General features: G+C 41.8%; 1 protein-coding gene across 3 annotated transcripts in view; it reads right to left on the bottom strand.

Moving 5' to 3' along the window:
* PDIA5 (protein disulfide isomerase family A member 5) overlaps nucleotides 1-18,114 on the bottom strand; it is a 169,522-nt gene that overhangs the window by 81,971 nt on the left and 69,437 nt on the right. For 2 of the 3 annotated variants that reach the window (XM_035129030.2, XM_060276208.1), the window contains exons 4-7: nucleotides 10,578-10,661; nucleotides 8,568-8,613; nucleotides 4,221-4,313; nucleotides 389-449 (exon numbers count right to left, since the gene is read on the bottom strand). In XM_035129030.2, the coding sequence (XP_034984921.2) occupies nucleotides 389-449; nucleotides 4,221-4,313; nucleotides 8,568-8,613; nucleotides 10,578-10,661 (284 nt within the window). Of the gene's footprint in view, nucleotides 1-388; nucleotides 450-4,220; nucleotides 4,314-8,567; nucleotides 8,614-10,577; nucleotides 10,662-11,448; nucleotides 17,084-18,114 lie in introns of those variants that run through there. The other variant, XM_035129052.2, reaches the window with a different exon arrangement.

Here is an 18,114-nt window from a genome sequence, read left to right as displayed (position 1 = left end):
TATTCTTGTGCTATACCAGGCACCCCCAAACTGCGGCCCTCCAGATGTTTTGGCCTACTACTCCCATGATCCCTAGCTAACAGGACCAGTGGTCAGGGATGATGGGAATTGTAGTCCAAAACATCTAGAGGTTCGAAGTTTGGGGATGCCTGTGCTATACTGTCAGCATTTACACTGAAATTTGGAGAATTGAGCAAGGAAGAACATGAAGCGAAAAAAATCATCTGCTAATTGATAACCATATGGCAATCATATACACATGAAATTGAATTTAACAGACAGTCCAGATTGTTTTACTGGACCACCGGATGGAAAAAAGAAGGATTTGAGATCTTGCATATTAGATTACTTCCAGGGGACACAGAACATCAGCATATTAATTACTTACAGGGGGCATAGAACATCAGCAGCAGAGGCCTATCTTCCTTCTTCAAAAGTCTTTTCAGTTCCTTAAAACCCAAAGAGATAAACATGCTATAATTAGAACCATGAATTTAAGGAACAATATATCCCCACAGATTTCAGGTAAAATTTCCAAGCACATATAATCTGGATTACATGTGTCAATATATGGACTGGTCTGTGTTAGGAGCTTGAATAACAGAATTTACTGTGCCAAATTTCAGGCCAAGAGGTTGATGAATTGGAGGAACTGGCTGCATTTAGGTGATAATCCAAGTAAGGGTACTGAAAAGGCCCTGGGTCTTTTACACCAAGTCCCTTCTCTCTCTCTCACACACACACACATATATATATATACATACTGTATATATATAAAAGCAAAACTTTTTTAAAAACTTGCTTACAGGATGGCTTTCTTTGTGCCAGGGTTTATGTCTTTTAAGAACACAGTGATACCTCCATATCCAAGGTTTCAAACCCATGTTTTATGAGCAATTGAACATGGTCACTATTCACTATTCACATACATTTATGAGGCCAAGACGGGTCTCTTGTTTTTAAGCCAAGACACGGCACAAATGAGCTATGGTTTAGATTTATCTTTATTTTTACTATTGAGAGAAATGCATTCTCTCACAAACAAACCATTTATCTTTAATACATTGCTTTCAGTTATTTTAAAAACAACAGTGTGAGCCTGCTAGAAGCAGATGTTTGCAACTCCACAGTAACTACAACCCCACTCAGTATAAGTGGAATATTTCCACATTTACAAATGAAGCAAACACATTGTTTTCCTGCCGATATGTTTTCATAAATGCAGAAAATCCAAAATAAATGAATGGGGCAAGCTTCCAGTGGGATTTACTCAAAAGGGGTTTATTCAGAACGTTTAAGATATATCTCATCTGTGCTGATGGATTTATGAGCAACTTTACACCCATATTGGATTATCATCACTGTATTTTACCCTAATTAAAGTGTTATATTGTGACTTTTTTGTTGCTGTAGTTATAAGCTTCCTAGAATATGCTTTAGCGACCCCATCAAATTTGGTTGTTTTCTTCACCCCTTTCTCAGCTTTATAGCCAAAAGAATATGGAGCTGAAGGGTATTTAAAAGTAGATACAAACATAATTTTCTCCTCCAACTTTCTAGTTCAACTAACTCACAAAAAAATTGACCAAGGCCCACTTCGGATGTAATAGGAAACCATGATTTCCTGCTAAGTGGATGAACTGCAGCTAGCCTCTCACTCCCGCAAACACCCTTTCTCCTTGTGTCCAAAATGGAGAAGACTGGAAGCAACTGCTCCTAGGTTCAAATTAATCACAATTTCCTGTGACATCAGGATTCAGGGACCTACAATTTGTTTGAGCTTTTTCTGTGGTGTTTTTTTAAAAATGCAAATACAGGCCAGAGTCTGAAACCACAGTTTCATCCTGACTTTTCCCCACTAAACCACTGTTTAAATGAACTACAGTCATCCAAGTTTCAACATCACAGGGAACCAGAGCTTGTTTAAAATTGAAAACAGAAGGTTTCCCTTTCCCTTTCATGAGCACAAAAGGACACGGGGGAGGGGGGAAGCATGTGAGCCTAGATTCCACCATGGGTTGTGCAAATATCAGGAAACTGTATCTAAATTGGGCTGGAAAATAAAGATGTTGTTCTCACAGGAGCCACCAGGGGAAGCCTATGTGGTACCTTCCATGTGTTGCTGGACTACAATTCCCATTAGCCCCAACCATCATGTCCAATGGTGATGGGAGTTGTAGTTCAACAACAGCTGGAGGGCACCATGTTGTCTACCCTTACAATACTTTTTATCCAGAAACTGCCAAGCAGCTGTCAAAAAATAGACAAGTATTATAAATCGGATGATGTATGCACCTCTGGTTGATTACTCCAGAACCACAGGACTGTTTTCTTCAATGAAACAGGCACCCCACTTTTATTAAGGACAGAAAAATCTGTTTGTTTCCTTTCAACACAAACCAATCCAGGGCTATGAGGGACTATAAGGACGGATTTTTCAGAGCCAGTATGATTAGAAAGGCAAGATGAAAATTTTAAATTGAAAATGACCCCAGGAGAGATTGTAATAGAGAACAGAAAGGTGAACATTAAAAATTAATCTTCTTACAAAAAGTGAATGCCAAAGTAACTGTTCCTAATACCAGAATGAAAGCTAAGAAACTGAAATGACTCTATGAAATACCAGCCAGAGACCAATCAATTAAAATTTAAAATCAATAGGGTGGGTGGGGGGAATACAACACACATTGCCCAGAGTTTACCAAGAAAGAGGAAGAAGTAGAATGACAAAGCTAAATTTCTGCAACAAAAGTAGGTGTATGATTTAGGACTGTTCTCTGCTTTTATGAATTAGCAGCTATTAAATCAAAATAATTTGATGGCTAGGGAAGCCTTGCTGGGCTTAAACAGCCTCTATTTGCTGCATGTGAGATCTCAGGTAACCTCACTAACCCTTGCCATAGCCCTCATTTGCCCCCATTTAGACTGAATACACCATCATACATAGTTTTCCTATTGGTCTTATAGCACCCTGCAACTCAAAGGGCTTTATCATGACCCTTAAATATCTGCCAGTGATTCAAACCTGTAAGCCATCAAATACATCTAAATTTTGGTTACCATTCCAGTCCCTCCATGGCTTTTAAAAAGGATGGCACATGAGCAATCTGGGGAGTAGTCATTTTCCTATTCTGTCTCTTAGGCCAACTGGTATCTTGCCAAAAAAGCTAATTCTGCTCCAGTTAAAATATTAATTGTGGATTATATATTTTACCTCAACATGTTACAATCAAAAATGTTCCAACCAACCCCTGTGGTATGACTCAGAGCCCATTTCCCATGGGATAATCCAAACAAATGAATATTCCCATGTTTAAGATGTTTGATTCATTTTAATTCACGTTCTGTCGTATCCTAAAGATTTGCTGGTTATATATACCAAGTGCATTTGCATCCTTAAACAATTCACCATTTGAACCATCAGTTCTATAAAGGTCAGGGTGATAGTCAGTAGTTCATCTGTAGGAGCACAGCACACTGCCTTCAATGAAATCAGCTTGCGCTCCACCACTAAGCAACAACCCTTCACTTTTCACCCATTCCTCATTCTATCTCCATTTAAACTGGATCGTATCACCTATTTAATCACAGCCTTCAATGATTAATATGCTCATTTTGCTCACCCTTGATGTTGTGTTCAACTCAAAACTGTAACCTGTTGTAAAAACCTACAGGATTATCGTACCACTTATACCATAAAAATTTATAATGATGCTAGAACCAACAGGTATACCGAGCATAAACAAATTAATGAAGTAATAGAAGTCTGATGGCTTTGCTTATGTACTACCACATGATACCAACCATTTATCATAACCATTCCATGTTGCAAATATTAGTGCAACTACTCCACAAGCCAACCAGAAAACTGTAAAGTTCAAGGAACTATCAGCTGGGAGAGTACAAGTTATATTTGGTGCCTAGAGTAGCTGATGCAGTTGAGGCATGCTGCAAGGGGGTATGCATAACATGCAATTGCAAAGCTTCTCTCCCATGTCCCATGCAACTTCCTTGGTGCCCTTAAAGCATATTATCTTACAGAACATGGAGCTCTGCTAAACATGTCTTCCAAAAATTTATCAGCTTAAGAGTAACAACATTTCCTTGATTTTCCCAAGCTCATGTGAGTGCAAAGGGTTCTGCATTCAGTATGTGCAGGAGTTAGTTTTGTGAAAGAATTTTGTTTTTCCCCAAGCACTTCACAATTCTGGTTAACGTACCTTTTCACTGTCAACGTGGACAATGTCTTTGGCTTCAGGATCTTCCTCCCACAATGGAGCTCCTTCTGGATCCTTTAGAAAGGCCACCATTGACTGCACAGAAATGGAAAGACAAAAGTTTTTAACCCCACAAGAGAACTATCACCAATCCATGGAATGCTGACTTTGCCATTCTACCTCCAGTAACAACATTCATTGGTTCACACTGAATGCACACTGATAGAGCTGATGACTGGAAATAAGGTGAGCTATTGTTTTTTAGCTAGTTTGTGCATCAGATGCTTAAAAGCGAGAGACAAAGAAAGAGATTCTTAGCTACACTGTCCATCAGTTTGCTCACATTTGATACAAAATATAAAATCTCCTGTGAATGTTATTAATTCAACAAAAATAGGTTTGAGACAGAAATATTTCATGCTTGGGTTTCTTAGGGAAAGGGTTTGAAAGGAAGATGTCCAGTGTGGTCAACTGCCCTCATTATAAAATCCCAGGCACTTTCCCATTTGGAATACTGTACACAGTTCTTGATCCTCCTTGTTGGAAAAGGGCATTTTAGAACTGGAGATGGTGTAGAAAAAGGCAACCAAGTGTTCAAGAAATTTTGGGACATTCCCAACAAGGAAAGGTTAAAGCATACAACGCTGCTTACATTAGTAAAAAGGACAGTGGAGACCTAGCATCATAGTGCAGGGGTAGCCAACAGGGTGCCTTCCAGATGTTCCTGCCAGTGACTGATGGGAATATTAGACCAACATCATCTGGAGAGCACCACATTGATAGGTTATAAGGAAACGGAGAGAGAAAAGCAGTTCTTCTCCCTCTATGGTAACATGTGAGCTTGGGGGGGTCATCCAAATAAGTTTGTTTACAATATAGCCAAAACAAAGTACTTCATACATGTAACTGACTTAAGGAATTCATCTTCACAAGCCACCTTTAAAGCCACCTCAAATAGCTTTAAAGGGGGTTTAGGCAAGTTCCTGGATGAGAAGTCTATCAATCAGTGTTAGCTGACTAGGACTTTGGCAGTATGCCACTGAATACCAGTTGCTGGGAAGCAGCAGCAGCAACAACAGGGAAGGGCAGTTGCCTTCATTCCCTGCTAGTGGGCTTTCAGGAAGTTGGTTATTTTAGAAAGCAAGGTCACCAACAAGATGGACCTTGGTTTCATCCAATAGGAATCTCTTTATGGGCAACAACTGCCACTCGGGTTTCCATTTTAGCCTCTATTATTGCTGCATAAACACAAACTACATCAATTTCCATAAGAACTATTCCACCTCTTGATTGATTTTATATTCATAATTTTATTGGAGGGATTTAATAACTGAATGGCTTTTTTATTGTGGTCTGCCCAGTGAGCATTTATTGATTGAAAGGTGCTATATGCATTTGAAAAAATAATTTGACTAAAAGGAAGGGGAAACAACCCAAATGCTTGACCATAACCTTCCATTATAACTTCTGGAAGCAGTTGGGTTCACAAGCATGTTAACCAGATATTGTCATTGTTCAAGACTCATGCATCAAGTTCTTCTGCATGCTTATTTTAAAGATGCCTCCTATTAGTTTGACATGTCATATTTTTTCATCATATTCTCCCGAAAAGAAGACAATAGCTAGCTTTGGGGGAAAGCCCTACTTCTGGGCGGGTGGCGCTGTGGTCTAAACCACTGAGCCTAGGGCTCAGAAGGAAGGTCGGAAGTTTGAATCTCCGCGATGGGGTGAGCTCCCGTTGTTTGGTCCCTGCTCCTGTCCACCTAGCAGTTTGAAAGCACGTCAAAGTGCAAGTAGATAAATAGGTACTGCTCTGGCGGGAAGGTAAACGGCGTTTCCGTGCGCTGCTCTGGTTCGCCAGAAGCAGCTTAGTCATGCTGGCCACATGACCTGGAAGCTGTACATCGGCTCCCTTGGCCTGGCTCCCTTGGCCAGGAAAGCGAGATGAGCGCTGCAACTCCAGAGTCATCCGTGACTAGACCTAACGGTCAGGGGTCCCTTTACCTTTTCCTACTTCTGGGCATGGAGTCAGATTCTAAACTTTATATTCAGAGGAGGAGGAGAGGGGCCTTCTGCAAGCCTGTTTCCATCATTAAAAAAATGGAAACAAAAAGGGAAGAGGGAGACAGTCGGTAGATAACACACCAGATGGGAAATATCAATCCCAGTGGCAGCCAACGAAAGCAACTCCTGGGGGAAGGCAGAAACACATACATACACCCACCCACCCCGCTCTTTTCAGCTTGGCAGAAGCAAGCCAGAGGCTGCCAGGAGTGCTTGGGCTGATGCCGTACAGGCACCTGCCTAAGAGCACCTAGCTCCAACAATCCTAGAGCAGCTTTCCCTCCAAACAGGGCAACTGAGGAGAATGCAGGTGCAGTCCCTCTGGAACAGGGAAGAGACTTTCACTGCTTCTAAACCCCATAAGAAATGTGTAGTATGCGAACACTTTCCAACCAACTGATTAATAAATAATAACACACAATAGAACAACCTATGGAGTCATTTTACACATCACTTGGGAAGACAGGCAGAATAATGCCGGTGTACTGGAAGAAGCAAAGATCACCAGTGTTAAAGCAATGATTCTTCAACATCAACTTTGTTGGATTGGTCATGTTGTACGGATGTCTGATGATCGTCTTCCAAAACAACTACTCTATTCCAAACTTAAAAATGGAGAGCGTAATGCTGGTGGTCAACAAAAGAGATTTAGAGACTCACTCAAGGCAAATCTAAAAAAATGTAGTATAAACACTGACAACTGGGAAACACTGACTTGCGAGCGCTCCAGTTGGAGAACAGCCTTTACCAAAGGTGTCATGGGCTTTGAAGACACTCGAACTCAGGATGAAAGGGAGAAACGTGCTAAGAGGAAGGCAGTCTTGGCAAATCCACACCGTTATCAACTCCCACCCGGAAACCAATGTTCCCACTGTGGAAGGACATGTGGATCCAGAATTGGCCTCCACAGTCACTTATGGACTCACTGTTAAAACCGTGTTTATGGAAGACAATCTTACTCAGCTACGAGTGATCGCCAAAGAAGAAGAAGAAATATATTAATGAAGTACAGTCTGCAAAATGTGGTAGCAGTTGCAAAACTCAGTCTCCTCTAATGAGGCAGGAGGAATCAGTGCTGAGACCTGGCAGTTGCCACTAGATTTAATAATGGTGCTCAAATCTCATAACTGCCACCGTATGAGCAAGCCAGGATCTCTGCAGATAAATTTATCTGCTTTTAAGAGTTCTGTTATAAAGACTAGAAAGAGAGAAATTTACACAAAGCTTCACAATTTATTCACTTTGTATAATGTCTGGGTTATGCATTGCTGGCTCCCCTCCCCTATAATGTTTCCTCTTAGTAATTCTTCCCAAGGCAAACAGCACCAAACACTTCAGTCTCCTCTTATAGGGAAGGTTCCCAAATACTTCCAAAACTAAACAGAACTTGTTCTTGTTGAATCTATTCTGTTGTTTTGAATCCCTCCCATGACTTTTGGGGAAATCCTCTAAGTGCTGGAGAAGGTTGAAGGAAACACCATGCACCAGGTGAATTCAGCTGAGTATCTTTCAATTTGTCAATTTTTTAAGGCTGTCTGGAGTTTAAAAAACGCCTCCTACAATCATTTCAGGAACAGAGCCAAGACTTCCTGAGGCTACTTTTGTGAACAAAGCTTTTTCTTAAGCCACCATGAGGGAAGGCCTCCTATTCTAGGAGTATTCTCTGGTGTTCTCTAGGATACCCCTTTTCTCTGAAAGCTGCTTCAAAGGGCACTTCTCCTTTTGCTCTGTGCAGTCTATTATGGCCGGGCAACAAAGAGAAAGGAGGCCAGTTTGCCCATGCTGTGCGCTGGGCATCTACCTAGGACTTTAGTCCATGGTTGCAATCATATCTGAGAAAAGGCCACTTCCTCTCTTTTCCAAGCTCATCTCATGGCACATGAAGTAAAAGGGGAGAGCATTTCCCCAATCACTGCCAGGGTAATGATATTAGATACAAGCTAGCATCAAAAGGGATCTTGCAGCAAGACAAAAATAATTTACAACACACATACTAAATAAAAAACCCCACTTTATTTGTTAGCAGATTGCAACGAAGTTCACAATTCATATTGCAATTTAACAGTGTCTCCATCTAGTTAATCACACACAGCTTTGCAGGATGTTTGCCTGGCAGATGTGCAGGAGATATGAGAATGGAGAGAAACCCTTTAGGTCACCCAAACAGCTGTTCCTGAAATGTATGGGGAAAACACCACCCAAATATAAAGCTGTAAGCATTAACATCTGTTCTACACCCAAACACATCTCCCTGTTCGGAAGATTTCAAACTGCTGTAAGATTTACCTTCAGTGTGAGTGCTCTCTTATATTCAGTGTGAAATGCGCCGTCCCTGTCAAGAAACAGTATGGGGAAATACAGCAATTAATTTTAGGAGTGCTATTAGAAAATCATGCAGCTGTTTCCCTCTGGTCTGGATGAATTAAGTTTTCCTCAGCTTGCAGGGCTGTGGAAAACACAGCCATCGAAAACAAGTTCTTGAAGCAACCAGGTCTCTAATGGGCAATCACTTCCACAAAGCCTTAATGAGAGCATTTAGCACAGGCCAGACTTGGGGAGTGGCAGTTCCAGAGGGCAATTTCTATTTGCAACAATGCACAGCTATATTTATGCATGTTGGTTCCCGAAGAACAAAAAACAATCACATGCTAAAGTCTCCTGAAATCAGTCAGCTGGGAAACCAACCTCCAACCGATTTAGGTAACACAGGTAGGGGTTGTCTCATTAAAAAGAATTATGACGGAATACTGGAAGAGGAGACAACACTTTCTTTAAGTATGGGTGTAATTTCTCCCCCAAACTCATCTGCATTAAAAATATCCCTACTGATCCCTAATAATAATAATGTGATGAGTTTTTTCTATTTCTTTCAGGCCAGGCAAGTGGGGGAGTGTTAATTTTCAACTATTAATGTTGACCCAGACTACCAATATTAATAACAGTGCATTATGTAATCATACACATATTTTATTTGGGGAACTCTCCTGTGTATGTAACATGCTCTTTGATATTCACAACAAAACTTACATTATCTATGTACGCATCAGTAGATACAGTGCAATTATGTCTAGTTTACCATTTTACCTGCCACTTTTCTGGCTCAGAAAGCCTCTTGGGTAAGTCCTAGGCTTACTTCAAAGCTTGAAGCTGTGAGAGGACCCTGCTCCTCCTTGCCTCCACAGTTCAGAGGAGGCTTGGGATGTGTTTTGGATCCAGCTCCAAGCTAGAAGGAGAGGCAGGTGTCTTGACATCTGCATCTGACAGGCGCTTCAACTGCCTAGCAAACATACAGACAAAGCAAGCCTGCCCGCTTCCCTCCAACTCTAAACTGGAGGGGGTTGAAGGCTTGCTTTCCCATTGCACAGAACTCTGAACCCTCCTCCAGGTTTGGGATTGGGACAGAAATTGTCTCCGACCTTGTGCTGCATTTCAGATGTATGGTGCAAGGTCAGAACAAAACCCCAACTATTGAGGAAGGTGCATGGTTCTGGCAACTGCAAGAGATAAACAAAAGCATTTGATATTCTTAAATATTAGCAAGCACTAAGATCTTAGTGGGACAGAATGCACCAACAGAAATTAGCTTTCAGCCACCAGCTCATCATAGCCAACCCATACAATGTTGCCTGTCCATTAAATGTCCATTAGCAGCCCAATTTTGGAATGCAGAACATATGAAAATTATTATCTCTGCCTTACAAACTTTTGTTCTTTTTGCATAGCCACTCTGGGGTGTATGGAGTGTTAGGCGAGGCGTAGTACCTCTGGTGGGAGACATATTGTGCTCCTCCTGGGGCAGTTTGTCCACCTTTGGTCCCCACCCTGCACTCAACTCTCACCCGTGGCTCCTAGAAGCTGTCAGCATGCAACAGCAGCCACACCCGGGAAATGGCTTTGACTGGCTGACTAAACCAGGTGAGGGTAGCTGATGGGCCTCAAACCCTCATTGATTTAGGGACTTGCCCTGCATACAAAGACAAGCTCCGGAGGATTGAACGGACAAGACCAATAGTGGGTCCAATGGCCAAGAAGGCGGTTCCTGCACATGCTGTAGAGGGAAGTGAGGGACAGATGGGGCACATCAACCTGGGAAGGTAGCCCATCTAGGAAAAGAAAAACACTGATACTAAACCTCTGCTGCCTTGCAGGGTATCTTCAGGAGAAGATAAAGCCAATGGCAGCACAACCACTCTCAACAAATTATGTTGCATTCCCTGACAATCTCAGATAGGATTGTAATTAAGCAGTATATAAATTGTCTCAACAAATAAAATAAAAACCCAATCTTGCACGTACTTGTAATGCAATAACTCTACCCCTTTCTCCTTCGAACTAGGGTCAACTTTCATCTTCTTGCATAGTTTTCTGCTCTCCGAATCACTGCAAGAGAAAAACAAAAGCATTTGATATTTTTTAAAAAATATTAGCATTAAATTTCACAACATTAACTACATGTGAACAATTCTAGTTTAGCATTTCTGCCATAATTACTGATAATTATGTCTAGGGCAGCAGCAGCAGCATGGGACTGCAACATTCAGGGACGCTTTAGTTGTGATTCCTGCACTGGAGGAGGTAAAACTAGATGACCCTTGGGGTCCTTCCCAACTCTACAATTCTATGATTCTATGATGCAATCCTAAACACATTTAGTAAGCTGCACTGAACAGAGTGGGACTTACTTCCAAGTCAATACTCAGTGCTAGAAGAGCTGGGTGCAGGCCTGATAGCACTTCTTTCTGACAGCCTTCTCCGTGATGATTTAGTCGCTAAGAGTTACAGCCAAAGGCAGCCCTGTCCCACACCTCCAAATCATAGCACAAGGCAGGAGGGGTGGAGAGACTTGCTCAGCAACACCAACCCACAGTTTTCTGTAAGCCCATGTCAACCTTCCCATCCCAGAATGTGCCCCACAACATGAAGATAAACAGAACGCAACACAGCCACAAATCTGCAGAACAATTAAAACGCGAAAAGCTCTGAAATTGGCTTCTCTGGGAAACAGACAAGATTAACATCTAAAAGGACACCATAAAATTGCTGGAATGCCGTGAATAAAATCCCAGGGAACATTTTACACATTTCCCAATATATAAATTTGTCACAAAGTTAATTGAGCAAGCAAGAGCTGCAACAGGCTAAGGAAGGAGCAGAGAAATGCACTCACACAGGAATCTTTCTCATGCTACTGCTCCACGTCTCTTTATCTCAAGGCAGCAGTTGGTGGCACAAGTGATTGCAGTATGATTCAACTGCTCTTTTTGATTCTGTCTCTTTAAATCTATGGGTGACATTTATTATTTAGCTTTACTACTTGCCTCATAAAAAATAAATCTCCAGGTGATGTTCAAGTTTAAAATATATATGGGTAAAAACAAGGTCCACTTTCCCTCTCCTGCTAAATCTGTTCTTGAGGGTTGGATGAGCCCCCAGGACAGATTTAGGGGGCACATGGCAGGAGGAGGTGGAAGTTCTGTTGTGTCAGTGGATCTCATTTCCTGTATTGATATACCCCCGTTTGTGCTATGTTGAATTCCACCCAATACAGTAGAATTGAACTTTAGAATCCTAAACCACCCTTCAAACCCAAGTTTGGAAGAAGAAAAAGAAGACAGGAAAATCATTTCACACATGGAATCAGCCAAAAATACACCATACACTGGGGGTGTTAAAAGTGGGGGGGGGGACCTCCCATTGTGCCAGTGCAAATCTTTGCACTGACAGTACAGTTACGTAGCACTGCACTGGCTACAAGCCAAAGTTAATTAAAGGGTCACTTATGGCTCTAAGGACAGTGGTGGATACAAGGCCACCCCCAAGCTATGAATTTGATCATTTAGAAGAAGTGCAATCCCATCCAGAGCAGGATGACCCCTGCTCATCTGGAGAGAGGAAGTACTTATTCACAGAGCAAACCTCAGCTTGTGACTCTCATCTTGTCCTTTACCCTAGCCTAGCACATTCAGCACTTCATGTGGTTTTAATGAAAAGTTGTGTGTCACCCACATGCTGGCAACAACTCACTTCAAATCCCCAAATGACTATGCTCAGCAGTTTCATGTAGATGTTAATAAGAATGGGAGATATGATAGACCCTGCAGGACCCTGTGGCACAAACACCACTGAGTTAAGTAGAAATCCCCCATCACCACCTTCTGGAAATGGTCATCCAGATACAAGCAGAGCCACTGCAACACATTTCCACCCAGCCCCATGGAAAATGTATAACCATTTCTAGCCTTCACATCCGGCCTGCCAATAATATTGGGGTATATTTGTTGAAAATGCCTATATTGTCAGAAGTATTCTTGGTAGCATCCCCAAAACTACTCAAAGAATATACGAAAATCAGATAAATACCGTAGCCACAACCTGTACAAGGAGCATAACAATAGATCAGTAGGTAAATGAATCGTAGGAGGCAACAAGAAGAAACGATGTACAGTATGAAGGTGTTGAAGAAGCCAGTAGTGGCATCGCAGAGACTTCATAAACACCCTGCATTTGCCTGAGAACACAGACACATGGAATTATATTTGTACATGTGTGAAAGGTATGAGACACCAAGGAAAATAAACTAAAGTAGAATGAACTGAAGAAGTAACATATAAAGAAATACAGAGAGATTGGGGGGGGGGGGCAGGCACAAAGTATAACCAGACAGTAAACACTATCAAATGCAGATCCTAACCTACTTGTTCACTGAGGCTTAATTTCTAGATGGTATGCTGGGCGTTCCTGGAGGCCAATACAGAACAAGAGCCATGAAGATCTCTCCTCTGGGTGGGTGTCGGGGGCATGAGGACTAATGATTACAAACGGCAATGATGAAGTTCCATCCAGTCTATTCTTATGGGATACTGGGAGATGGGTGGTGGTGAGAGTGACCACCAAAAATATATTCTACAATGAGATGTACAGTATAAAGACCAGAGAGGATGTGCCTTCTATAGGAATTAAAACCCACCTCATCAGTTTTCCCACACTAATGCTACTAAGCATTCTCAGCAGCAGACCACACAGTCCCACAGAACATGTGGACAAATTGAGGGCAAAAAGGACCTGCGCTTTAATACCCATATAAGATTAAAACTTATTTGGGCTCTGCTTCAGGCAGCAAAATGTCTTGGGACAGAACTGCTTTAATCTCCACTGACTTTGCGGATAACAGCTGGTTATGGATGAATCCTGGCTAATACCAAATCCTTGTTAAGGCTGGCCCAGACATAAGGCCAGTAGAGGAAAATATGGGATAATTCGCCCAAGAGGCAGGTATAATCCTGTGGCCCAGCCTGGAAGTATTATATCTTAGACTGGCACAAAGTGGCAGGATGAAGAGCATTAACAGCAGGGCCAAATCCAGTAGAGGCATCTTCAAAGATTCTTAGATCGAGTCAAACTGAACACAGAACAACATGCATCTGCGCACCAATGTGCCAGCATGGACTGAAATTGCTGAGCACACATTCAACACTTGAGAAATGAGGAGCTGATTAGAGCCCTTCCCTACACGAAGTGCTGCTCTTGCGGTTGCTGGCATTCCTGTTAATTCTCTCGACATTTTCAAGCTGTCTTTATGGCAAATGTGAAGAATGAACAATAAATAAATTAGCACTATGTTGCAGATAAGACGGGAGAGCTTGGGTGAAAAGAGTTCAGCACATACCCTGCAGATGGTAGTTAGTCTGAGTAGAGAAACTGTAGCATACAGAAACGCATGATAATCAGCTGTCTGGCATGCACTGACATTAGCATTTTAAAGCACTAACTAGCAAAACACTAAGACAGACTTCCTCACTTAAAGGTGAATGCTTTCACCCATTAAAGCAAAGCTTGCAATCTTGCCAAGGCAATGGCTTCTCGCATATAGTGCACTCTGGACCACATGGTCATCAGAAAGGAATAGCTGACGCTGGCTAAAACACCATCCTGTCAAACACAGACCTCCGCGAATTTTGCAGTGTTGTACACACTGTGGTGGTGGCACAGCACAAACTTCCACCCCTTTCTAGGTCTGCTAGGGCACCAGGCAATTCCTTAAGCAACAGATGCTACCACTAGTACTAAAGTCAGCTTTATGAGGCTGAGCTCATTATCATCTTAAAATGGCTGTGGAAACAAGGAGGAAACTGTGTAGTTCCAGTAAACTGTGCAAATCGTCTCTTTAAAGCCCCCCAATTAAACACTACATGCACAGCTGAAGTTAACTTTTCACCAGTGTCATTTAAAACAGACAAAGACTCACTCACACCAGGGTTGAGAGACTGTGAGCAAGTGGGGGGAACAGGGGACAAGAGGAGCTGTTTTTTAACCCTTTCTTTCTTGGCACTTTATTTTCCTGCTCAAAATCACCACCTCCCCCAAAGCACGATTTATGCTTTTCCTCTATAGACAGGGAACAGAAGTTTAGAGAATTTAAGTGCCAGTGGAAAATGCTAAGCCATGGGCCGGATCACTCCTGTGGAGATCCTCCGTGGACCAGGCCGGCGCAATGCAACGCCGAAAATCACGCCTGCGCAGAGGCTATTTTCGGCATCTGGGCATGGGCAGAAGCAATTTCCGGGGCCATGGAAGAGAGTGCCTGCACTGGTTTAGCACAGCGTGCGGGGACTCGCTGAGCAAGTGGCTCGGTTCGGGGGTGGCTCATGGGCCGGTTAAGCAACCATGGGCCTTAGGCTGCTGACCTCTCTGCTACGCAGCTTTGTCCCCGACCATTATTCTGCTTAAACACAGTTGCCTGACACTTCTTGTTTTTTTTAAGCTGGTAGTGGGGTGCTACAACACATGACTGCACATACCAACTAGTTTCAGTCTAAAATCAGTCTTGCAGACCCAATGGGGGTGTGCTTTGTACTGAAGGAGTAAGGTAGATCATGGAAGAAGCCATTTTGTCCCCTCTCTCATCTAATGCCTTATGAAACTGTCCCAGTGCCATCTTTGAATGTGGTGGATCAGCAGTAGTGCATGGCTACTGGGCAGCCACCCAAAGCATCTCTTATCATTTTCAATTACATCCCAGGGTGAGACAAAGTCATTCAATATTTCCAGTCACTGGGTTAGTTCCAAAGGTTTCCTTCGACACGTGGGAGCTTCTTTCCATCCTCAGAAGGGCTGTTCTACAACTTGTACTAGAGCACTGCATGAGAAAACCAAAATCAAATATATTATTTTACTTGGTGCAAACAGAAGCAAAACAACTGCTATAGAACCTAGCCAATTTTAGTACAGTGGTACCTCGGTTTATGAACACAATTGGTTCTGGAAGTCTGTTCATAAACTGAAGCGTTCATAAACTGAAGCGAACTTTCCCATTGAAAGTAATGGAAAGTGGATTAATCCGTTCCAGACGGTCCGCAGAGTAACCGTTCATAAACTGAAGCGAACTTTCCCATTGAAAGTAATGGAAAGTGGATTAATCCGTTCCAGACGGGTCCGCGGAGTACTTAAACTGAAGCGTTCATAAACTGAAACATGGGTGTAATTGGTTCCGGAAGTCTGTTCATAAACTGAAGCGTTCATAAACTGAAGCGAACTTTCCCATTAAAAGTAATGGAAAGTGAATTAATCCGTTCCGGATGGGTCTGCGGTGTTCATAAACCGAAAATTCATAAACCGAGGTGTTCATAAACCGAGGTTCCACTGTACTACACAAATAACTCCATCAGTCCCTGTGCAAGTGTTTGCTAAACAGTGCAAGCACCTATTTTCTGTATCTTTGAATCCTACTCCTTTAATTTGAACAGAAGTCACAGCTGTGCTGACTTTAACTGCTAAATATATAGCAATTTAGCGCCCACAAAAGCAGTTGAGGCCCAAATCAATGCCTAATTTCCCATTCTGATCTTTCACCTGCATTCTAACAACGGTTTGACTGTCCCACAGATGGTGATTGAGAAAGATTATGCAGTGGGAGAAAGCAGGTTATTCATATCCTTTGAACCACATCCTTCCAGAGGCTGTTGATGGGTACTCATAAGTGTCATAACTCACATTTATTATTATTTTTATTCAATTTCTACCCAGTTCCCTAGAACTGCCCTTGAAGCCACTTATAAAGCATAAAACACAACAGAAAAATTACATAAAATACATCAATACAATTTAAAACAAGATCACAATCCTGGGAACCACCCAGAGTGGCTGGAGAAACCCAGCCATATGGGCAGGGTATAAATAAATAATAAAAACAATAATAATTTTTATTATTCACAAAATCCTTGTTAAACAGCCCTCGGGCAGGAAAAGTTGTTCCTGGACAGAGGCAACAGACCTTTTTGCCCTCTGGATTCAACCTCACCTTGAGAAAGGCATCTTTTGAAATCACACAGTCTGTATACATTTCAGGGAAGGATAAGGAAGCACCAGTGTGGTTTTTATCTGATCTAGACTTAACACGATGCAAGTGAGTATCCCATCAGGTGAACAGAGGCAGGGCTGTTCCAAAAGTACATGAGACACTTATACTTAAACCTGCCAGTATGGATTGGCTATGGACAGAATGACACAAACCAAACGCCTGTTCAGACGCTCAATCTCCCCTTACCTCCGCATAGATTCTTCCTATCTGATTATATCACAAGGTCAGAAAGAGCACTTTCACATAAACTTCTCAGTACACATATTACCTTCCTATATGCAAAGAAACCAAACCAAAGAAAGGGACGCGGGTGGCGCTGTGGGTTAAACCACAGAGCTTAGGGCTTGCCAATCAGAAGGTCGGCAGTTCAAATCCCTGCAACGGGGTGAGCTCCCATTGCTCGGTCCCAGCTCCTGCCAACCTAGCAGTTTGAAAGCACGCCAAAGTGCAAGTAGATAAATAGGTACCGCTACAGTGGGAAGGTAAACGGTGTTTCCGTGTGCTGCTCTGGTTCACCAGAAGCGGCTTTGTCATGCTGGCCACATGACCCGGAAGCTGTTCCGGCTCCCTCAGCCAATAAAGCAAGATGAGCACCACAACCCCAGAGTTGGTCACGACTGGACCTAATGGTCAGGGGTCCCTTTACCCTTTACCTATACAAAGAAACCAAAGGTGCAGCTCTGCCTCACCACATACCAGGGTGGATAAAAATCAATGATTTTTTTAAAAAAATAAAAAAATTGGATTTTTTTTATTTAAATCGATTTTTTTGATTTAAATTGGATTTTTTTAAATAAAATGCTTTTTGAGGAAAATATATTACCATCCAAAGGTTATTCCATCATGAAATAAAGATTAGTTTTTTAATTATGTAGAATAAGGTTGTATATGTTTAATTTTTTGGGTAAATAAATTCCATTAATCCATTCACAATGTCATGCTCTTCCAGAGGTTTTTGTAAGATTATTGGGCAGTTTCTCTGCCTACAAGATATTATCACAGATGCTTGGTTTACTTTTGCAGTTCTCAAAACTGAATTTGACTCAACAGAGATCGCATGCCTCTTCTTCACAGCAAAAATGTTATAACATGAACAGAGTTGAGAAAAAGACCTTAATCCTATTGTTCTACAAACCTATGAATACAGAAACAACCCCTTCAGTGCTAAGTTTCAAGAAGTTCAGTGAATAGAATAGAAACAATATTTTTCTGATTGTTTGGAGTGGACAGTATTTAGGTTTTTCATGTGTAGGCTGTGCTGACAGTCTAAGTTTCTTAATATATATATATATTGTTTTTGTTTAGTCAAATTAGTTAACAAACATGGATGTTTGTTTAAGCAAATAACATATGCTGTAATGTTATTGTTTCAGTTGAATAAATCTATTTAAATTGTTATTATTAAGATAATGATTATTTTTCTCCTTCCTAAGTACAACAGTAAAGTTGTCCAAATATGAATAACCCATTAAACTG

The sequence above is a fragment of the Zootoca vivipara genome, chromosome 1 (assembly GCF_963506605.1).
Source record: "Zootoca vivipara chromosome 1, rZooViv1.1, whole genome shotgun sequence".
Classification (NCBI taxonomy): domain Eukaryota; kingdom Metazoa; phylum Chordata; class Lepidosauria; order Squamata; family Lacertidae; genus Zootoca; species Zootoca vivipara.
This window is presented reverse-complemented; position numbering and strand designations above follow the sequence as displayed.